Raw genomic sequence first — 23083 nt, 5'->3', positions numbered from 1 at the left:
TATATAAAAATAATGTAAATAAATTATTTTGTGTTTTATCTAAAACAAATAGAAAAATAGGAAGCAAAAATTATGGTGAAAAATTTAAGATTAAAAAAATATTTTGCGTGTTTTTCCCCCCATTTTCTCCACAGCGCCCCCTGGTGGTCCCAGATTTCATAATATATATTTATTTAGATACTGTATGAAATATATGTATTTTTACATTTATTTAAAATAATTTTAATTTTTCTTTTCAATTTGTGTTTCATATCTGAAAAATAATTGAAAAACAGGAATCAAAAATTATGATGAAAAATTTAAGATTAAAAAATATTTTGCCTGTTTTTCCCCCCCATCTTATCCACATCGCCCCCTGGTGGTCTCCACTTTGAAATGCACTACTAGATGTTGGCTGAACGTCTTTATTTTAGCTACATATTTAGTCTGGAGTTAAATATTTAGTTGAAATTGTGACATTTATAAATTAAATATGAACTTTTTTTCTTAATGCAGGGCTAAATAAAGCAAACTGACTGCGTAATTTTACAAATGGCATTCTGTAGAATTCTTTTTATATAGTGTATATAAATATCTGGATTTGGCTGTAATAACTTATGATATTGATATTTGTTGTTCCTATACTTACATCAATAGCCAGTTTGTTGCTGAGTTTGGCCTGTTTCATCTCTGGAGTGTCTTCAATGCTGGTGAACTTCAGAGAGCTCACGTCCTGACGGTACTTTTTCTGCAGAAAAAAAAATATATATAATTACAGAAAAAAATCAGCTCAGATGAGGCAAAGAATAAAACAGGAAGTGCACAACTGTGTTATGAACAGTAGAGGGCGCACTAATCACAATTTGTTCTGAAAAACTGCAAATATAAAAACAATCACACAGCCGATGTTGCTGATGTATCAACATAATTAGAACAGTTTTCTAATAATAATCTCTTAAATTTTGTTCTGGGTGTCACGTCAGCGTACCATGTTGGTAATCATGACAGGAGTGACCGTTATATAAGTCCCCCCGTAATGAGATTATAAATAGAGGACTGTCGCTCAAATCTGCTCTATAAAAAAGTTCTTCCTGTACTTATTTAAAAGGACTAAACGACCAAGAAGGATAATCTGATTAATAATATTTATTGAAGGTTGTTGAGGATAAAATCTGTAGTTTTTCTCCGTTTTTAGAGCTTTGGTTAATCAAGTGTAAGTTTTTTTTTCATTGCATGGTTAATCTCTAATATATAATCTATTTTGAGATTACCTCACTGGCCAGATCTGAAGCTTTCTTCGCCTGCTGAACGTCCAGAGATTTTGAGGCCTCCCAGCCGACACCTTTCATCCAGTTCAGGTCCGATCTGTACTGTTTCTACACAGTTAAAACAAACAGGTTAATTATTGCAGGTTTAAATGAAATGTTAACTGGTTGTTTTTAGGGAGGCTTACATCACTCTGTAAGTCGTAGGCCTTCTTAGCCCAGGCCACGTTGATGTCCGTCGGCAGGGTGGTGTATTCATGGAGGAACGTCCTGTATTTCGTATCCGTGGCCAGGTCTTGAGCCTTCTTCGCATGGCTGATGTTCAGCATATCCAGAGACACGCTATGGAGAAGGTTGATGTTTAAAATCCTGGCATTACACTGACCTTTTTCCCTTGAGGTCATTCTCATTTTAAAAAAGATTAATTCATTCATGAGCTTCGCCAGGGTGATGACCCACAGCTGCCTGCCTTGGACAATAAATCTGTTGTGGATATCAAGGCCTGTGGCTGTGTAACCTTAATGAATGGGCCATTCATTAAAGGTTTTTAATGAGGATTAAAAATATTTTTGTACAAAGGGTCAGGATATATTAGACTTAGAAAGCTGCTAGCATTGCAAATATACAACATTTGCAGCCTTAATGGTAATATAATCCTCAATTCAGATGGTGAATCCATCAGAAAATCTTTTTCATAAGTAAAATAAACAGAATTTCAAAACGTTTTTCTCTTTATAGTAGGACCGGACAATAAATCAATAACAATATTGATACTGTGATAGACACAAAGTTAATATTAATAGATAATACGTCTGATGGAATATTCAATAATTTCACTGAATTCTGTTTCAGAACTGCACAGCATAACTCTCTCACTCTTTGGTTACCTAGCAACCCACTCACTCTTTGGTTACCTAGCAACCCACTCACTCTTTGGTTACCTAGCAACAACCTGCTGGATAACTAATACAGCAGCAGTTTCAAGTTCTGACTCGTAACTGCTTAAAAATAAATAACAGTGTGAAGTGAAAACTGTACTTAAAACAGGAAAACAAGTTTGGCTACATTTCATTTATTTAAAACTGAAAAACCAATCAATAATTATTGATATTGACTGATATGAAACGCTTGTGTCCTGATAAGATTTTGAGCCATTTCAATCTGCCCCATCTCAGAGTGGTGTATATTTTTCACAATTCAATAACTAAAAATAAATAAAAATAAATGAATTATTAATAAAAATAAAGCTGCTACAAAGTATTAGTTTATAGATGTACAACTGGGTTATTTCTCTTTTTATGCTTCCAGATTTGTTACGGTATGTCATGTTACATAACAAAACTCGGCTTTTTAACTCTACACTTTTTACATAAACTGTATTTTAATGCAAATACTCTTTAAAAGTACAAAGATTAAGGCTAAATTATCTCTGCAATTGTTGAGCCACTCAATAATAAATTGCTCTTGAGGTTTAAATTAGATATAGAGCATCAGAAATCTATTTAATTGGAATAACTAGTAAAAATATTACCAAATGATGGTTAATCCAGGGGACGTACTTGTATTTAGTCTTAGTGTCCTCGTAGTTCTTCTTGTAGTGGAGATCGCTCTGAAGTTTGGTGGCCAGAGCGGAGTGAGCCATCTGGGAGTCGTCACTGACAGATTTAATCCCGATCACTTTACCTTTGCTTTTCTCGTACTCCTGCTTGTATTTTACCTGAAACAGAACAGGAATTTAGCAGCTTTTCAGTCAGACTCAGATGTGTTAAAATGTCTTTATTCAGGAGGGCATGTCAAGTATTTTTATAGTTGTTCCAAAAAGGTTTTGCACCAATATTAAAATGTCTCACATCACTAGCCAGGTCTCGCTTAGCCTTCGCCGTAAGTATCGACAGAGAGTCCAAATGAAGCTCAAAGCCCTTTTCCCTCTGCTTCTCCCACTGGCTCTTGTACACTTTCTATAAAAAGGAAGAAATTGAGCATCAGATGCACTTGTAATCAAACCTTAATCAGAAAAACTGGTTCAATCTAGTAAATAAATTATTTTGGAAATTATGTACTTATTTCATTATGCTTTATTATATTTCTTTTTTGTGGTCAAATTTCAATTTTACCTTTCTTTAAATTGAAATACAGGTAAACATTTTCACAGTCACCTACCAAAAAATTATGGCCTAAGTCATTTAGTTATTATTTTGTTTTTTGCCTAAATTATCTTTTGGCAAAAAAGAGGTGGCATTTTCTTTTTGTTGCCAAAAACCAGTTTGACTAAGGCTACTATTTTAGGAAGGTGACAATATACTTACAAATACTTACAAAATACTTTAATATATTGCAAACATTTATTTACAAGAGTGTGTTTTGGCTATATTAAGCGCAAAAAGATGACTGGTGTCTGTGTGAAACATGCAACTTTACTTCTAAGTAAAACATAACAAATTCTTCTCTTTAAAATTTGCATAGGTGGAGTAAATGCAACCCTGGATAATTTTAATGACAAAATGGAAGGTTTCTCCCAGAAAACTTGATAAGCCCGGAGGTTGGGCGCCAGAGCAGTCATTCGTCCAGCGGCCTGTCGTGTTTTTGAGTTAAGAAATGTTTTAAGTTAACAGGAAATTTTAAAATCTCACTTGATAATTATGTGTTATTGAAAGATTGGAAGATGAATATCTGAACCCCAACAATAAAGTCTTTAAAAAAAATCTAACGTTTAAAAAAGACTTTAAAAAATAAGCAATGCTGAGCCTGGTGGCTCGCCAGGCTTATAACACACTGGAAGAAACCTGGAAAAGGTAATCTCTGTTTTTGTTTCACATTTGGTGAATTGGTGTTTATGTTACTTCACAAATAAACTTGATTGATTAATTGATTGTTTAAACCCTTTTGTTTCTGAAAATAGTAAACTGTGAAACAGAGAGTGGGGAAAACATGAATTTCAGCTCACCCCGCTGAGCATGTCGGCGTTTGCTTTTGCTTGTCTGAACTGCGGCTCGTCTTTTGTCATGGTGTACTGGTGAATTATCTGTTCTGTGTCTGCTTTGTACGCCAGCTGTAAAATCACAGAGATTAATATTACAGAGATAAATTCCATGATGATGGAAGAGTCCGTGTATGAGACCTTACATCGCTCTGCAGTTCCTGACTCTTCTTGGCGTGTTTGATGTACAGATCATCTGCCACCTGGGTGAACCTCATTTTGTCGGCCTTCTGACGGTATTTGACCTGTGAAAACAGAATATATCATTGATGAACAGCTTCTCTAAAAGGGTCTGTATCACTTTAATATCTAATAAAATAGACTTGCATCACTGAGCAGCTCTCCGGCTTTCTTGGCCTGAGTTATGTTGAGGCATCCCTCAGTCTCCCAACCGACGCCCTTCATCCAGTTCAGGTCAGAACGGTACTGGTTCTGCAGGAAGATAATAATCTCCTTGAGCAGGTTAGGATAGCAAATTGTTCTTAGATAATGAGATTTTAATCTGGTCAGTTCTGCTTTCAGAATGAACTGTTTTAGGGTCCCTGTCCCTTTAAATCCAAATAATCTGCTGCTGGCTCCCCCCACCCCCTACCAACCCAACGTTTACACTCGCACCTGAAAATGGCTGCTAACAGATGTGCAATTACACAACCATACAAATTTGAAAAGAAGAAGAATAACCAGTGGCAAACAATACATTCTATTTATTCTATACAGTGGTAAAACCTTGTGCTTGGGTTGCTAGGTGACGCTTTGGGTTTCGCTGAGGTTGCTAGGTAACGGCACATGTGACTTAGCATTAGGGAGGTTTGTGAAAAGGCTAATTTTCCAGATACCAAAAAACATTAACATATTGCCAGGCATGTTGCAATAAGCAATAAATCAATACATCAGTTTATTGCATGTCATACTAAAACAAACTCAATAATTTTCATTTCCATTGTTTATTGTTTTTCTAGTTTTTTCTCTCTCTCTACCAAAAATTAGATAACAAAAGTCTTGATTCTGGTGCTTTGGTCTCACCGACCCCCAGTTTTGTTTACAGTGACTTTATAATTATTTTTTGTTGTTGTTTCTGTTTTGAATATTTAACGTTTCTTCCAGTTCCAGTGTTAAATATTCATTAAGATTTAAAGTTTACTGATCTTTAAAGGGATGTGCTTGCAGTTTTATGCCATTACCATTATATTACTTGAAAGTGGTCTCAAAATAACAACATTGTCGTTTATCGCAATAATTGCCAAAAAGAGGTTGGTTGTTTTTTTAAGCGCTTGAGCTGTTTTTTATTAAGCTGTAGAAACCCAAATGTATGTACAAAAATGTGCAAAATGTGAGTTTTGCATAATAGATCCCCTTTGAATGAACCTTCAGCAGCAAACACTGCTGAATCTCACCTCACTCTGCAGGGAGTAGGCCTTTTTGGCCTGCTGGACCTTGATGTCGTCGGACATGATGGTGTAGTCGTGAAGTTTCGTTCGATAGTCCAGGTCGCTGGCGAGGGCCTGAGCCTTCTTGGCATGGCTCAGGTTGATCATGTCCAGAGGAAGGCTGTACTGCGCCTGGCTCTCTTTGGAGCCTTTCTTATACTCAATCTAAAGAGGCAATAATAATAAAATGATTCAATATGGAGCACAACTCCTGTCAAAAACATATGGTGTAACTGGGGGTTAATTGGGGGTTTTTTAAACGGTGGATTGATGATACAACAAACAAATTAACAGATTTTTTTTTTAAATACAAGAATTTGATGCACAGGTTTAAATATACACACTGTTATTATGTAAATATAATTTTGGTTCTCCTTCCGGACTGTACAAATATGCTGAATAATTTCTAATTATCTACAATTAATTGAACTAAGGTGGGGGTGGGAATTTATTGTATTGTTTATCGTGATAAATTTCTCATCATGATAAGAATTTTGAGTTATTGTTGTAAACATAAATTCCAATTAATGATGTTTTAAACCCCCCAAAATTGTACATATTGTCTAGACTGTTGATTTGACTATTTTGTCTACTTTCTTTACTAATGAGAGTATAAATAATTTTAATAAAATGGGATTAAATGCAGTTATTATGTGCAGTTTAGTGATACAAATCACACTTCTTTATGTAACTGGTATCCTAAGGAAGCACATTACAAATGTATTCAATATTAGTATTTGCTTTTATCTTTATCACAATAATACCACAACATATTGTCTTATAACTTTAAGTCCTTATTATCCACTCCTGATTTGAACCACATTCATTAAACATTGCACTGCTTACTGTTCAAGTTTTATACATACATAATCTCCTCAATATCCACACACCTTTACAACCAACCAGTTTCTCCTCTGTTTTCTGAGATTGAAATTAAGCCATATTGTGAGACATAGCCATTCTGTTCAAACCATAAAATTATTCAAATGTCTGTCAAAAAACTTTTTACACAACGTTTATTCAAATTTATTTTTTGCTTGGTGACATTGTGCAGCACTTTGACCATCTGTAGGTGTTTTTAAATTTGATCTAGAAATAAATTTGACAGCAGACGGTTAACTAAACACATATCCCAACTGTATATCTATTATGTTTATTCTGAAACCTCTGAGGTAATTTTACTCACATCGCTGCTCATCTTGGCCACTTGCAGAGAGTGCAGAGTCTTGGAGTCGCTCATGTTTACCCCAACTGCCTTCTCCTTGTTTTTCATGTAGTACTCTTTGTATTTAATCTAAAACAGATGGTAATCACATTTAATTCAGTTCAAAAGCTATTAAAATAGATTAATACCACTTGGATTTTTCTTTTTGTTGTTTAGATATCAGCAGTTTCACTCCTTTTCACTTACGTCACTGGCTAGGTCTCTGGAAGCTTTGGCAGCTCTCACGCTCAGATCATCCACGCCAGTTTCACAAGCTTTGGACTTGGTCTTCTCCCACTCCTCTTTGTATTTAATCTAAAATTGATTTGGAAAATTACAGAGAGAAGATGGGATTTTGCATGCAAACAAGTGCGTTAGTACATGTTTGTGCTTGCAAAACAGTGTAAACTTACATCACTGCACAAAGCTGCACTGGCTTTGGCGTGCTGGATTTGGGGCAGATCCTGAGATAAAGTGTACTGGTGCTTCGTCTTTTCATAGCCTGCTTTATAATTTAACTGGGGGGGCAAACGAGTTTTGTGTTCACACATATCCAAAGTGAATTCAGTGCTCATACATGCAACTTGTTAGAAAATTAATAAAAGTGCTCATTATGAGTCCCTGCTTAGCGTTTACTTACGTTGCTGACAAGCTGGGCGTTTTTCTTGGCTAAAATAATCTCAGGTGTGTCAGTCACAGACTTGTACTTCACCTGGTCAATATGCTGCTTGTAGTTTTTCTGTAATATTTAAAAAATTGTATATATCAGAAGCATGAAGTCAACTGAATGTAGCCTTTGTAGTAATAAAAAGCTTCAGATAAATTCCCATTTCAAAATGACCAAAATGTGCTAAACTTTCCATCAATTATTTAAATTATAATTCTGCACAGTTAATCGTTATCTGGATTTCATTATTTGGATATTATACATTTATATTACCACATTTCCAAATAACAGCAAACAGCAAAATTGATACTTTTAAACATTGCATTTGTGTTAAAAACAAAAAATACATATACAACATAAAATAACTCGTCTAAATACTGAGTATTGTAAAAACATCTATGTTTCTCAAAAATTCAGATTTTTAATCTTACAGATAATGAAATAAAGAATTATGTTTGGAAACTCCAACATTTCTTTACTCAGTTTTTCTATGCAGCTTATCCAGAGATCAAGATTTTGCCAGACTTTTCAAAACTGCGTAGGACTCCTGGGATAAATTGAAGTTTGAACTAATTTGAGAGGACTCACATCTTTCAGTGGGTCCAGCTTCCTCTGGCTTTGGTAACCTGGTGTGAGAGTGGCTGGGTAGTTATATTCACCTTGCTCCTGCTCCTGGCCTTGTTTATAAGAAATCTGAAACATTTGCATTAGCACGGAAACCAGAGGTTTATAAAACATCAGAGCAAATAGCATCATCTTTACAAATACACCACACTATTTTATTGCTGTCTTTTGTTCCACTGTCATAAATGTAAATGTTGATATAAATAATTGTAATCGTCAAACTTCAGTAAGTGCAAAACAAATGCAGGTCATTTAGCATCACTTAATCTCATGTTACATTATGCAGATGCTTTGTCTGCACTGATGAAGGTGAAATGTTCACATTGGGTTTAACAGGAGAGAAGTCTGATCCACTTATTTTATGATTGATTTAACAAACATTTAACCATTGGAGGACTCTCATAGACCCTGCACACAGAATTTTACTTTCAAATTGAGATTCTAGGATGACGATTCAGTAAGGAAAAATTTAAAAAGCGAGGCATTTTTCCTGACACCAAGGAAAAAGTAACTTTGTCCTTTTTCTCTGGCAGTGTTTTCTTACCTTATGTAAAATGGGTGGATCATTAGCAAAACACATATTTAATGAATCTGACATGTTTTTGGAAAATATTATTTATTGTTTGGCAAAAACCCACTGAGTGATAACATATTTAAAGACCTCAGTTGTTTTTAAAGTTTAATAAAGAACTGTCATTCTGTAGATGTCTTTTCAAGGTGTTCAATAAGTCATGACTTACATCACTTGCCAACTTCCTTGCTTTCATGGCGTGCAAAGTCTTCTTATCAAACCCTGAGTCTTCATAGTGGCCCTTCAGATCGCTGGTGTACTTTTCTTTATACTTGTTCTGTATAAAACAATAAATGGGAATCAGATAAAAGCAACAACTTAAAACTATGTTTGTGTAACACTTCACATCTAAAACTTCACATGTGAAGTTTGTCAAAATGTGTTTATTATTTGAGTTTATTTTGTTTAGTCAAGTTGTTTCTCCAGACTTGTTGGTGTTTTAAGGTCTGTCTGCTCTTGACAGTTGGTGGTTACCATAGCAACCTGTAACTGACAGCTCCTTCCTCTTTTTTCTGTTGCCGTCGGTAACTGTGGCATGTATTAGGATCAGCTCTGTGTATTCTTTACAAATATTATATTCTAGCATATATTTTAGACAAATTTAATCATGTGAGTAATTTTGCTATGTTTTGTTTCAACTGTTTTCATTATTAATGTGGTCCATTTTAGCTGTTTAGTTTTGAAAATGTCATCCTCGGCCAGCTGCTCATTGTGAGATTTTGCTGTTGCTAATGCTGTATATAGAAGGCTGACATACGTATTATTAATAATTAGCCTCCATGAAGAAAATACATATATGGTTGTTTGTTGATATCTCTATTTAGACTTACATCACTGGTGAACTGAGCGATTTTGGCAGAATTTCGAAACTGTGGAGTCTCACAGAAGTTAATGCTGTGGCCTTTGGTGTTCTCCAAGTCTTTCTTATACTCCACCTGCAAAAAACAAACATCCACATTTCAACATTTCTTTTCTTTTTTTTTCAGTTGATGAGATGCTAAAGAAGCTTTTGGTGCTGATACTAAATATATCTCTGACATGGGTTTATAATCTTAGAGGTAGCAAAAATAACAATGACAGCATTCAGTTCTATGAATGGCTCAGCCTGACAGTGTGTTTACTGCGGTCAGGACAGATGCCTCAGGATAAAGCAGAGTATAAAAAGGTTTGATGGGACGTCTTGTGGCCTTGGATGAAAGCTGCAGCCTTATAACAAAGGCATGTCAACAATGCGAGATGAGAGTTTCATATTTGTTGGAAACTGACACATTAAACCTGATACTTGACTCATGCACACACACAATTTCTTACATTTGAGGGGGACGATGGGTGTCTTTCCGCTGAGGCAATAGCTGCATTTACATTGACTATATAACTGCGGAATCTGATATTTCAAAAATAAATTTGCTTAATTGAAACACGTCAGTTAAAAAAACAAATAGTTTTTCAATAAAAAAAGGTTGTAGCGCTATGAGCTGTGTTTTTCAGTCGTATCGAGATTTATTTATTTAGCAAAACTGCAATGGAAACACTTTTTCCACGTCACATGAGTCACATGATCCACAACCGGATGTTGCCCCAGGCGCAAACCAAGAAGAAGAAATCAACAGGAAGTAGTTGGCGTGGCATGTTTAACAACTTATCGAGTGAAAAAACTTAGTCACAGCATTGGTAAGTGTGACTATTGTGGAGTTGATGAGACAGCAGAGCATCTTATTTCATTCTGTCAAAATTATGAGGAAGAAAGAGAACAGTTGATTCAAAAATTAAATAGAATTAAAGTTAAACTTATTCACGTGTGATTTCAATTGCATTTCTCACTTAATAAAAACACCGCAATTGCAAACTTGTGTTTTTTCAACATTAGCGGAATTTCGATTTGCGTTTCCATTTGTAATGGAAACGCTGCTTAATTAACCCAGAAAACCGAAACAATATTAAACAAGCTTGTTGTATGAAAGCTTTGCAGAATAACTTACCTCACTGACAATCTTGTTAATTTTCCGTGCATTCTTCAATGTCAGATTGTCTTCAGAGGTCAGACTATGGAAGTGGGACGTGCCCTTCATCTTGTTCAGGTCCTTTTTGTATTTTAGCTGCAGAGGGAATGATGGATGATTCAGGACATGTGTTGGTATAGACACACACACACACACACGGCATAACTCAGTTTGAAGAGCTATGTCAGTGGGTAAGCCCTCCGATTGTTGCCCCTCATCTGTTCTGGACTGTAATGACAAGGTGTGATGATGTATGAGGCCCAAGCTTTCACACTGAGCTCAGATTCGTTTTTGGCGACACAAATGACGTGGGATTCATTTTTTAACGGCTCACATTGCAAATTCAGACAAGACCTTGAAGCATCCAGACAAGCTATGCATCTTTTGATAGACCAAATATTTCTGACTTTATGCTTTTAAAACAGTGATGGGTTATAAAGTTTTTAAGTTGAAACTTACATCACTAGCAATTTCCTGAGCCTTCTTAGCAAGATGATAACCGGGAGTGATCATGGCAGGAAAACTTCCTTTACCTCGTTGCTGCTCATATTCTTCAGTGTAGGCAATCTGCAAATAAAACATTTCCTCAGTTTGATCCATCTAAAATTTTAGTAACATCTTTAAAAGTGAAAATATATTTTATAACCAGAAAACAGAAAGATCTTGAAAGAATGAAAAACTATGACAGAGTATTAGGGCCATGTGGAGAATTTTTTTTTTAAATAAATAAAATTATGAGAATAAAATCATACCATTAAATAAACTTACACAAAGATGAAGTCATCTTACAAAAAAGTCATAATATTACAAAAATAAAGTTTAAATAATACCAAAATGTAGTCATAATAATATGAGAATAATGTCATAACAATACAGGAATAAAGTCATAATATTACCAAAATAAAGTTTAAATAATATGAGGATAAAGTCATAATAATTTAAGAATAAAGTTATTGTTTTATAATAGTCATAATACAAGAGAAAAGTTAGTTTTACAAGAATGAAATCATACCATTACAAGAATAAAGTCAAAAATAAAGTTGAAATAATATTATATTGAAATAATATTGTGAGAATGAAGTCAAAATATAAAGTTGGATACTTTATGCTCGTAATACTATGACTTTATCTTTTTAAACTATTGCATCCCTTGTTTAGATGCTTTCAAATATCGCAAAAAAAACTTTTTTAAATGGCATATATTGGTATATCTTGGAGGTTTTATATGAATTTAATATATTTTATATTTGTGGTATCCATATTTGTGAAACTGAGTAATAGTCATACCTGGCTGAAGTTTTCTGCGTTTTCTCTTGCGTGAACCAACTCAACGGCTGCGGCTTCAGAGCTTGCTTTACCCTTTATCTCTTGCTCATACATCTGTCGGTACTTAATCTGCAATGTGATGTGATTGATTAATGATCAACATTCTGTTGTAGTGTTTATTCACACTGCAGACCGAAGTGACCCAATTCCGATTTTAATTTTAATGCGACCTGTATCTGATCTTTTTATGAGAGTTTGAACAACACAGGTTCAACCAAAACAGCAGAAGATGCCTCAGCCCTGAGGGATATTGTTGTTGGGATCGATGGACTATTGATGTGAGGTTTTGACAGACAACATTTCACAAGTAAGATGGACATATTATTGTGTATATTTTGTGATTCGAATATTACTTTACTGTATTTATGTCCACCGGCGAGATACCAGCTAATATTAGCTACAGTGCTTGGTGTAATACGGGTTCAGCCCCGCTATGAAGGCTAACTGAGATTCTGTAAATCTAAAAAAATTTATTATTTTCTAACATTGACTTAGATTATCTGACACAAGAGCCTACATTAGAAATGAAACAATGTAACATATATTATAAAACTTATATCATGTGTTATAATATTCACCAGCAAAGTTTACACAGGCGGTAAAGACTATTATTTTCACTCTGTCAAAAGTATAAATCCCAAATCTTCCGTTTTTGTTTAGAAGGTTTCCTAAAGACAAGATGTGAGGAAGAAGAGGGAGATATCTAAAAAGAGAGACGGATTCACTGCAGCACGGATGAATCTCGCATCGGATTTTGGACTCAATCTCAGCTGCTAAATCACTCTGAAGCTAGAACTCGTCGGCTGAAAAACATATACATATCTATATATATACATGTATGTATATACAAACATACATACATACATACATATAAACACGTATCCAATATATATTATTCAGTATTAATCATTATTTATTTGTGTCATCATTAATCATTACTTATTTGTATTTGTATAATTATATAAATATGTATTGATATTACTAAATAATTTATTAAATAAATTATGAACGACTGTGTGCTTTGTAAAATGCTCATCATACATCAATGTCAGAATATCCCATTCCTATTCTATTGTTGTAGCGCATATTTAAATATGCTGAACTATGTATTAAAAACATACTTAAAAAATACAATTGTTTAGAAATGTAGCTTTGATAGATGTTTGAATAAGGTTTCCAGTAACAAAAAAGCGTGTTATGATCGATTAAATGCGCTGATATGTCATTGTGCCTGCTAAACACATAAAGCTGAGTGGAGTGGTGTACCGCTCCAAGATGGCCGCCCTAAATCTCGTCAGCGACAATAGGCGAGAGCGGTCCATGAGGCGTCTATTCTTATATTATGTCTATGGGAATAAAAATAACAACCATGGCGGAAGATAACGAGGATTAAGTTGATAATACGGTATACTGGCTCCGGGACAACAGCTTAAAAGCCGTAAGATATCCTCAACCGTTAGCATCCGTGTCTACTTCCGCAAACACTGAGCACCGCTTCTTCTTTATGGGGGTTGGCAAAACACTGAGTACTCTCTATGTGTGACGTCATTGCGCCCTCTACTACGCATGCGGGACACTTTCAGGTCATTTGCAGTTTTCACTGGGTATCACATACAAGTCGCATATATTTGGAAGTGAACGTCCACACCAAAAAATTTCGATTTGACAAAAAAATCGGATTTGGATCACTCCAGGCTGCTGTGTGAACGTAATCTTAGTTTTTTTTCGTTTTGCCACTTACATCACTGGCCTGCTCAGTTGCTCTCTTTGAAACCTTGTAACCAGGAGTAAGATGTGCTGGAAAACTACCTTTTCCCCTCTGCTGCTCGTATTCCTCTGTGTATGCATACTGCATGGAAATGCAAAAGTGTTTTGGTTTTATTTGACTGATCTGACTGAATGTAAAATAGTTAAAGCAGTAAAAAAAACAACAACGGTCAATTAGCATCTTACATCGCTAACAATTTGTGCCTGTTTCTTGGCCAGAAGCACCTCTGGAGGATCAACAAATGTCGTGTACTTTGAGACTCTTTCTTCATGCCCCTTTTTATATTCCACCTAGAAAACAAAGAAAATCATCAGATTATTTTACCATGTTGGATTTACGTTCTGTTCTACAAAAATAGATAATTTTAACTTACACTACTGGCCAAAGCATTGGCATTTTTTACAGCTTGGTAACCCGGTGTTATCATTGCAGGGAAGCTGCCTTTTCCTTCAGATTCTTCATATTCTTCTTTATATTTGACCTAAAATAAGAACACAAAATTAAGCGCTGGCAATTTAAATTATCTATAATTTTATGTTTACTTAAAGGTAAATAATTGTAAAGGCTTACATCACTGATGGTTTTCTGTGCCTGGGACATTGTTACTATCTCCTGGTTGGTCACCATCCCGGAATACCAGGTCTGTTGTTGCTGTGAGAACTCAGATTGAGACTGGAAAGCCTGTTTAAAGTATAAAAAATTGTTTGATTATGCTTTTTTTTCAGTAATGGTTTTTAACCTGGTTGTTCCCAAATATTTCAACTTTTGACCCACAAAGTTACCCCAACTATCAGTTAAGCATGTAAGCAATACTAATAACTTAATTAACAGGTATAAAGTTCACACAAACAGCACCAGCCTGTCATGTCGTATCCATTTGTTGATGTTTTTATTTATTGTAACATTTATGGGATATTTTCACCATTAGCTTTTTATAAAGGTCTAAAACCTTTAACATATATGATAAACTTTATGTTTTTTCCCAGCTTTTTATTTTTAAAGAAATGTTTTCCAAATCCAGAAACTTAATTTCATGCTTAGTTTTATTAAAGTAGGTCAGATACTTATTTTTAAACCAAGTAGACCTCCAAGCAGACTGAATGTCAATATGTTTATAGGATTCAACATAGAAACAAAAGCCTAGAATGTCGACTCTGAGTTTTAGTCAGCTTAAAATACTATGTCCTCTATGGGACTAAATGTATGTTTTTACATTTTTATTGGCACAACACTCAGAATAAGGTGGAAAAAACCCAACAACCCTCACTTTTTGAACATTGCTTCTGAGCAAAGACACAGAATAACTCTGCACCATGACTTGAAAACTACATTTTAAAGTTTTTATTTACATAAATAATCACCAAGATTGTTTTTAGAAGACCCTTTAGCTTAGATGTATGGGCCAGTTGCTCTCTGATGAGCTCACCTGGCTGACCACCTGACTGGCTAGGCGAGCCTTCTCCATGGATCTCGTGTCACTGTGGAAGCTGGACATAAAGCGATCGCCATCTTCGCGATACTTCAGCTACAAGTGGCACACGAACGACAAGCGTTAAGCCAAGGCAGGCAAACATTTAAAAACACGAGACACAGCATTCCTGTCAATAGCTGGAAGCTTCTAGTCAACAGTAATATTAGCAGGATGATAATTGTGGGAACCGCTGGTAAGGAAGTGTAAAAAGTGTTAAATATTATTCCAGTAGTATGTCATCATACTAAAATGTCATTAAAAATGAAACTTTCTACCATTAAAAATTAATTTTATGTCATGGAAAAACAAAAATTTGACACAAAATAGAATAGAACAAAAGTATGATTGTAAAACTTGTATTGAACCATGGTGGTGGCTGCGTCATGCTGTGAGGATGCTGTTTTTCAGAGTTGATTGGAAGATATTTACAGCTAAATGTCGACCAATACTGGACGAAGATCTGTTAGAAAACCTGTTTGTTTTAATCTATCTTTTAAATAGCTGAAATTTTGTATTTTAATTTTGTTTTTGTTCATGTTGCCCTTTTGTAATGTCTGTTAAAATTTCTGAGTTGGTTGATTTGAATTCTGTGTTTTGGTTTTATTTGTGTCTCAATGTATTTCGTTATATATATATATATTTTTTTGTAAAAGTATGATTTTATTGTGATGTTTGTGTGGCGTGGACCCCAGGAAGAATAGTCTATACCACAGTAGAAAGTATTGGGATAATGATACAAACAGAGGATGTGGAAAAACGAAACTAAAATAAACTTTAAAATAAACAGAACTCGAAACACAGTGCTTTATATCAAAGTATCTTAATGTATTGGAATGATCCAGTCAAAATATATACCTAAATTCAATTGAGAATCAGTGGTATAATTTAAAAAAATATGCTCATATCTGCCATTTTTGAAAAACCTTCAGACTAGCTGGCAAAGAGAAATTCCAAATGTATATTTTTATAAACTATCAACTCAAGATGGCTGAATACAAATGTAAACCACACCTTAAAAAGCTTTGAAAAGATATATTTATTCTCAAAGTTGGTCTACCACATAAAATCCCAATAAAAATGCATTAAAGTTTGTCTTTACAATATGAAAACGTGTAAAGGTTTAATTGGTTGAATTTATCTTTTGGAAAAGCCAAAATGTGACATTATAAAACTTTACACATCCTTACCAGTGGTGCCTCTATTATAATGTCAAGAGAACCTGAGCTCACGATAAAAATATAGCAGAAGTGTGCTATTATTAAGCTGCGATGTTTTCCAATCAAGATGAAAGAGGAGCTTCCATAAAAGATCCAGAATAAAACCCTTATCCTGCCGTGTTTGATATTTATCCTTTAGCAGTAAACATGTCCTAAACTAATATTAGAACTGCAGTACTGCAAAGGATAAGAGTCGACTGCTCTCATCACTTTGTAAGGGAAATGCTAATGCTACTGAAGTCTATTTCACTCTACGTAAATTTGTACATCTATTTAAAGAAGAAAATAGACATATTTACTTTATTCAGAATAAAAGGTACATTAGCATAGTCTGATGTCAGCTCTGATATATATAAATGGGTGTATGTGTGTATCAACATGCTAAGTCCCACATCTCTCTGCTAGCTTGCAGCAACAGCTAAGAAGCTTGCATGCCCACTGCAAATATAAACATGAGAGGTCTGCTTAAAGCTTTAGACGCAGACACTCAGACAGACAGAAACAGGTGGCCTTGCAGAGGAAAGGCAGAGATGAGAGGCTGTTTTTCCTCATGCATATTTTTAGCCACCTGAAGCATAAAGTGGCTCAAGCCGAGTGAAGGCTAGTCTCGCCTCTGTCAGAGATACAGAAATAACTGTAGGCACGCTTTTCATTTCAAACCCCTGCTGTCACCTAGAACGCCGCCGTTATCCTGTCAACCCATTTTTGATCATACAGTAAGGAATATACATGTTTGAGATCAGGGGGCTAGTTTTTTTATGTTATATTTTGAATTTAAGAGAATCTTGAAACATGTGAATTTGATATTTTTAAAATACAACATATTTTGTTTTGAAACTTAATTATCAAGGGAAAAAACAGTCTGTTTTGATAAAGTCACAGAAGAGGATTGGGACAACTAAAAATGTAGAATTCTGACTTTAAGCTCAGAATTCTCACTTTTTTCCTCAGAATTCTGACATTTTTTCCCTCAGCATTCTGACTTTCTCAGCATTCTGACTTTCTCAGAATTCTGACTTTCTCAGAATTCTGACTTTCTCATAATTCTGACTTTCTCAGCATTCTGACTTTCTCATAATTCTGACTTTCTCAGAATTCTGTCTTTAATCTCAGAATTCTGGCTTTGATGTCAGAATTCTGGCTTTGATGTCAGAATTCTGACAATTTTTCCCTCAGCATTCTGACTTTCTCAGAATTCTGTCTTTAATCTCAGAATTCTGTCTTTAATCTCAGAATTCTGGCTTTGATCTCAGATTTCTGAGATCAAAGCCAGATCAAATTTTGATCTAAAAAATTCAGATTTTTTTAGATCAAAATGTGGACTTTTTAAAAATCAGAATTCTGATTTCTGACAGAATTTTGAAATTAAAATAAAAATTCTGAGTTCAAAGTCCGAATTCTGAGGAAAAAGTCTGAATTCTTTTTTTCTCATAATCCCTAGAGGCCCTAATCCTCATCCGTATAGAATGGACTTCATCATGACTAATCCTATCAAATATTTTGCTTGTAGCATTGCATGATGGCTTATGTCACCTGTCAACAATAGATACTGAGACAGGAAAAGCTCAGAGCTTCATGAATGGATTGTGTGCCGCACGATAATGTCATCGCATACCTCACTGGTTGCCTTGCTTTGCTTCTTTGCGTTGATGTTGATGGGAGTCTCATAAACACTTGTGAACGTGTTATTTCTTGGATTGTGCCTGGAAAGCATAAGATGTAAAGTGGTGCAGAGGAGAAAAAGTACAAGTTGGATCCAATTTATTTTCCTGACATGTTAAAACTTTAAAGTGCTTTAAGAAACAGACTCATATTTTCACAAAATAGAGTCATTTCTTGATTTGAGTGGAGTAGCACTTACACAGAGCAATATGGCCTCTTCTTGTGGCTGACAAAGTTATTAGGGGTGAGAACCATTTTGCAGACATCGCAATGAAAACACGCTTTGTGCCAGTTCTGACAAAAGAAGAAACAAATCACATTATTTTATCAATTCAGTGGAAAAACTGGTTCAAAACAAATGCATTATCTGAAAGACGATCATAAACAGAAAACATCCGTTATCAGTCTTGGTATTTTAATGTAAACATAATCTGGTTTTTACAAAATTCTGAAATTAAACTAATCCAACAACATGCCTTGAATTTCAACATCTCTTATTCATTAAACAAAGAGTTTATCAAAATTTTTTTAAATATATTAGTGAAAAATTGAGTGCAACCCCCAAAAAACATACATACAAAAAAAAACATAAAACATGTAACAATTCAAATTATTGCAGTGGCTGGAAGACAAAAATATGTTTTGATGGGTTTCCTGACTTATTTTTAAGTGTAACCTTTGTTTTTTTTAATTAAATTTTTTTTAGAAGAATTTGGGAATTTTATAAACTATAGCTGTATTTTTATTTTTATTTATTTATTTATTTATTTATTTTACAAAAATACCACTAATATAAAATACTGTTGGAATAGTATTTAGCAAGAAAACAAACTGGAGGTACATTTTGCTTTTAGCCCGCTTTTTCTGGTTTATGCTAGCTACTTAGTAGCTGAAAGGCTAATTGTAACTTTAGTGATCAAACTTAAAGATTATTAATATCAAAACAAAGAAATGACAAAAATAATTAAATAAAGCTCAAAAAAGTTAATCATTTATTACTTGCTTGCTTGTATTTTTTTTTCTTTTCTTTCTTGTGTCAGTGTTGAGTAAAGCTAGTACTAGTTTCCATTTAGCATTTAGAAGACTGATTTTAGCTCGCATGAACAAATTGATTCTCTAATGTAAAAAAAATTAATAAAAAATACAAAACAAATCACTAACATTGTCATAGTATATTTTTCACTTTACTGTTTCACATTCATCAGGCTCTTGTCCAGCTCAAAATGGCAGGCTGAGGAACAATATGCCTCCTTCTAGTTTCTTAGCTAACTCAACAAACTGGGTCATTATTTTTGATCAAAAGTACCCAAATCCACAATTTGAGATGTTGAAATAACATTTTTGTACATTTAGGTGGAAAAAGATTTAAATGTCACAGGAACACTTAGCAAAAAGACATTGTTCTTGGAGGGTATTTTTAAGAGTGTTTGTAATTTTATTTTAAGCTAACAGGCAGGTTAGCTTAGACATTCCACATCAATCCCCATTTGGTAACTAATGCATAATAAGCTGAAACTTCCTAAATATATAATATTGTGTTTTTCATGAGAAATATTGAATAATTATAGCTAACATTAACCACATTATTTAAACATTGCTGGTTCAATTTGAAAAGCTCATGGTCATAGCTCATCAATTATTATTATTATTATTATTATTATTATTATTATTATTATTATTATTATTATTATTTTTTTTATTTATTTTTTTTATTTAAAAGCTACCATTAAATCATACACATTTTAGTAAAATTTACATTACCTGGTCAATGCAGTTGATCTTTTCTGCTGGGTAAACCACAAACCCGCACCTGGCACACGACTGCATGGTGAGCTATAAGTCTTTTCTCCCTCAAAAATAAAAATATCCTCAGGTAAAACTGTGAATAAACACAAAATGTTGCTTTAAAACAGCAGTGCGGCTGTCAGACAGGCACCAGTACAGGATAGAACCAGAAAGGGACTTGTGTGTCTTTGCTGGTGGTAAACTTAGCTGTGATACTGTGCAGTTCTGAGAGGGTCTCTTACCTAAAACCATGTCCCATGAATGGACCAGCCCCCTTTCTGTGCCCCTGATGCCCTGGGACTGCCTGAGTACAGCTGTCTATTAGTGGAGAGAGACTCACAAAGTATTCACATGTCTCTGCATTTGAGTAATGATCTCAGATAGAACGGCATCCTGTGATAACCTCTGCATCACATACACTTAATTCACTGAGTAATACTTTATTTTTTTCTAGCTAAGCTTTATCAGCTAACAATGTTTAGAAAGAAAAATAAATAACCTTTAGCTAGTCAAATCTAATGGTAAAGAAAGACTTGAGCAAAACTCTTCTAATTAAAAATTAATACTAATAATTCTATTTGGGAAATGTTATATCCAAAAATGTAAGTAGACCTGACACAAAACCCAAATGCCTCACCTCAAGAATTGATAGCATATCTTATTTAAGTCTTAAATTAATTCTTGATTATTTCATTTTTATTCTTAATTAGTTTATTACTTCTCTGACATTGTACTTATTCACATTAAATAAAGAATTTATTTTATTTCATACCTTAAAATGTTTAACAAGTAGCAAGTCTACCAGTCTTTTTTCTTTCTATAAATCTACTCTGTCTTATATGTTATTGTCAAATTCCTAAATGTGACTTATGCCAATGTTGAGTAAATAAATTCATTTTTAAAATAAATAAAATTAAATAAAATTAATTTTAAATGTATTTAGTTGGTTATTCAAATTCAAATTTGTTCGAATTCAAACTCATTCGAATTTGAATAACCAAAAGAAAAAGCCCCTGAAAAAACGAAGTGACGTATGGTGCTGACGTAACCACGCACAAGCGAGACCTACTTTCGCTTTCTCAAGTTGGAGGAACAGAAAGTTCGTGGAAACTTGAGGAAAAGGAAGGTTGACCCACAAGCTGCTTTTTTACTCTAAATACGCTGTTACCGACCAGCCCACGGATTACTTGAGCGTAAGTTATCTCTGACATTTTAATATTTTTAAAAGTTAGGAACGATTCAGTTATTTACTAGCTAAACACTTCAAGAAGCTAACACAATATGTCAAACAAACCGTGTAAACTAGTAGCTAAAAACTTATAAATTCAAAATTCATAGGTGAATAAATTGTGAATTTTTTTTCACAATTTATTGTGAATAATAAATTTAAGTCAGTGTTATTTCTCTGTAGCCGTGCTGACTCTTGCTGTAAAACACATTAGTATGACGTTTCTAACCGCTAGCTTGTAGTTGAACTTTATTTACGTGTGTGAAACACAGATGTCTGGAGAACCAGCAGAGCTTAGTGAACTTGGAGGCGATCCTGGCACAGATGAAGTGAAATTAGAACCTGACGCAGAGACGATGGAGGACCACGTCGACGCCAAACCTGACCGCAGTGCGAGATTTCGTCTGTTCAGGTGACTTTCATTAGAAGTCCATGCATATAATCTGAACCAAAGTTATAGTTTGTGCTTTTCAAAACTCTGTGTATGCTCTACTACTAATGTGGCACGAATATATTTTTGATTTCCTTAAATTAAAACAACAACAACACACAAACACACATCTGTGGTAAAGCATAGCGTCTTTCTTCCATTTTCTGATAATCTAATTCCCACATTTTAACCTCAGCATAATCCTGTCAAACATGATTCACCTGTTTTGCTTTTTCAAACCTGTTCCTCTTTTTTCAGAAACAATTATTTCCTGCCTTATGTTCCAAACTATTCCTGGTAATTTTGTCAGAATGAATAAGTAAATCATTCTCTTATTCCTTTTAAAAAACAGTTTATTTCCCATTTTATGAACCAACTTGTCCCAGGTAAAAGTGTTTATTTTTTCTAGAGTGAATAAGGAAAAAACCTTTATTACTGGATAAAAAATCCAACTAGCTACTTATTAACAGTAATTCATGTTTTTGTTATTGAATAAAAACAGATAAAAATGTTTGGCAGATGTAATCCTAACAATTTTAGTTTGGTGGAATGTAAGAGGCAAATTAGAAAATTAGGCATTGAGATTTAAAAACAAAGGTTTGTTCCAGTTTTACTCACAAGGTGGCGCTCTGAATCTGTCCTATAGAGAAACACATTACTGACATTAGTAATGAAACCAAATAACCATGTTACTTAATCTGAGTTCAGATTTTGACACATAAGATGTTTGATTTACCAAAAGATTATTTCTATTATATAATTGTACAAAAAACAGGACCTCAGATTTTAGATTATAAAGAAAAACCTTTTTTTTTTAAAACATAAATCATATCAAGCATATTATACTCCCTTTTTTATTGTTATTTCTATTGATAAATGTGTATAGGACACAATAAAAGTAATATAAAATAGGATTGTCCAAAACAAAAACATTTAAACAAATAAATATAAACACAAACGTTAAGTAGTATATGATCTGAAATTAACTTTAAGTTAAAGTTTATTTATGATATTGATGTTTGCTCCAGTATCTCATTTAATATATTTAGCTTGAGAAATCCCATTTTAGGTAATATATAGTAGCATATTTTTAAATGTTAATGGACTAGAAAGTATAAAATTAATAGAATTAGACCAGAGGTGTTGAACTCATTTTCATTTTGGGCCAAATCTAAATCACAAATGCTCTTAAAGGACCGGTAGTGCCAGAATGTATTGATAAAACCTGATCACAAACTGTTAAGTTATCAATGAATCCAATAAAAATCAAAGTGTTTGTGGTACTAATTTGGAAATATTTACATTTATTTATGACAGTAAATGCAACTTTTTATTACTCATTGTATAGCAGTGGTTCCCAAACTTTTTCTTCTGCGCCCCCCAGTGGTTTCCAAACATTTTCTGCAGCCCCCCCTATGGATTACAAATGGCCGGCTGGTTGGAACGACGCGTGTGACGGGGGGGGGGTGGGGGTGAAGAAGA

The 23083-nt window shown here is 34.1% G+C and overlaps 2 protein-coding genes across 6 annotated transcripts in view; one reads left to right on the top strand and one right to left on the bottom strand.

Annotated features, from left to right (window-relative positions):
• The window catches only part of nrap (nebulin-related anchoring protein), a 30774-nt gene extending 10596 nt beyond the window's left edge, over nucleotides 1-20178 (bottom strand). For 2 of the 5 annotated variants that reach the window (XM_007574291.2, XM_016661886.1), the window contains exons 1-27: nucleotides 19920-20178; nucleotides 18358-18452; nucleotides 18112-18199; nucleotides 15235-15333; nucleotides 14379-14489; nucleotides 14182-14289; nucleotides 13994-14098; nucleotides 13782-13889; nucleotides 12002-12109; nucleotides 11174-11281; nucleotides 10694-10810; nucleotides 9545-9649; nucleotides 8884-8991; nucleotides 8108-8212; nucleotides 7493-7591; nucleotides 7266-7370; nucleotides 7060-7167; nucleotides 6835-6942; nucleotides 5616-5813; nucleotides 4549-4653; nucleotides 4368-4466; nucleotides 4189-4293; nucleotides 3095-3202; nucleotides 2804-2961; nucleotides 1433-1586; nucleotides 1251-1355; nucleotides 629-727 (exon numbers count right to left, since the gene is read on the bottom strand). In XM_007574291.2, the coding sequence (XP_007574353.1) occupies nucleotides 629-727; nucleotides 1251-1355; nucleotides 1433-1586; nucleotides 2804-2961; nucleotides 3095-3202; nucleotides 4189-4293; nucleotides 4368-4466; nucleotides 4549-4653; nucleotides 5616-5813; nucleotides 6835-6942; nucleotides 7060-7167; nucleotides 7266-7370; nucleotides 7493-7591; nucleotides 8108-8212; nucleotides 8884-8991; nucleotides 9545-9649; nucleotides 10694-10810; nucleotides 11174-11281; nucleotides 12002-12109; nucleotides 13782-13889; nucleotides 13994-14098; nucleotides 14182-14289; nucleotides 14379-14489; nucleotides 15235-15333; nucleotides 18112-18199; nucleotides 18358-18452; nucleotides 19920-19985 (2982 nt within the window). In that variant the 5' untranslated portion in view covers nucleotides 19986-20178. The remainder of the gene's footprint in view (nucleotides 1-628; nucleotides 728-1250; nucleotides 1356-1432; nucleotides 1587-2803; nucleotides 2962-3094; nucleotides 3203-4188; nucleotides 4294-4367; nucleotides 4467-4548; nucleotides 4654-5615; nucleotides 5814-6834; nucleotides 6943-7059; nucleotides 7168-7265; nucleotides 7371-7492; nucleotides 7592-8107; nucleotides 8213-8883; nucleotides 8992-9544; nucleotides 9650-10693; nucleotides 10811-11173; nucleotides 11282-12001; nucleotides 12110-13781; nucleotides 13890-13993; nucleotides 14099-14181; nucleotides 14290-14378; nucleotides 14490-15234; nucleotides 15334-18111; nucleotides 18200-18357; nucleotides 18453-19919) is intronic. The other 3 variants (XM_016661885.1, XM_016661884.1, XM_007574292.2) reach the window with 3 other exon arrangements.
• Nucleotides 20179-20998: 820 nt separating this feature from the next.
• casp7 (caspase 7, apoptosis-related cysteine peptidase) overlaps nucleotides 20999-23083 on the top strand; it is a 12515-nt gene continuing 10430 nt past the window's right edge. Inside the window, exons 1-2 of the mRNA XM_007574289.2 lie at nucleotides 20999-21136; nucleotides 21444-21583. Of these exons, the coding sequence (XP_007574351.1) occupies nucleotides 21444-21583 (140 nt within the window). The 5' untranslated portion in view covers nucleotides 20999-21136. The remainder of the gene's footprint in view (nucleotides 21137-21443; nucleotides 21584-23083) is intronic.

This window comes from Poecilia formosa, unplaced genomic scaffold (genome assembly GCF_000485575.1).
Source record: "Poecilia formosa unplaced genomic scaffold, Poecilia_formosa-5.1.2 Scaffold348, whole genome shotgun sequence".
NCBI classification, from domain to species: Eukaryota; Metazoa; Chordata; class Actinopteri; order Cyprinodontiformes; family Poeciliidae; genus Poecilia; species Poecilia formosa.
Note: the sequence above shows the minus strand (reverse complement) of the source record. Positions and strands in the feature narration are given on the sequence as shown.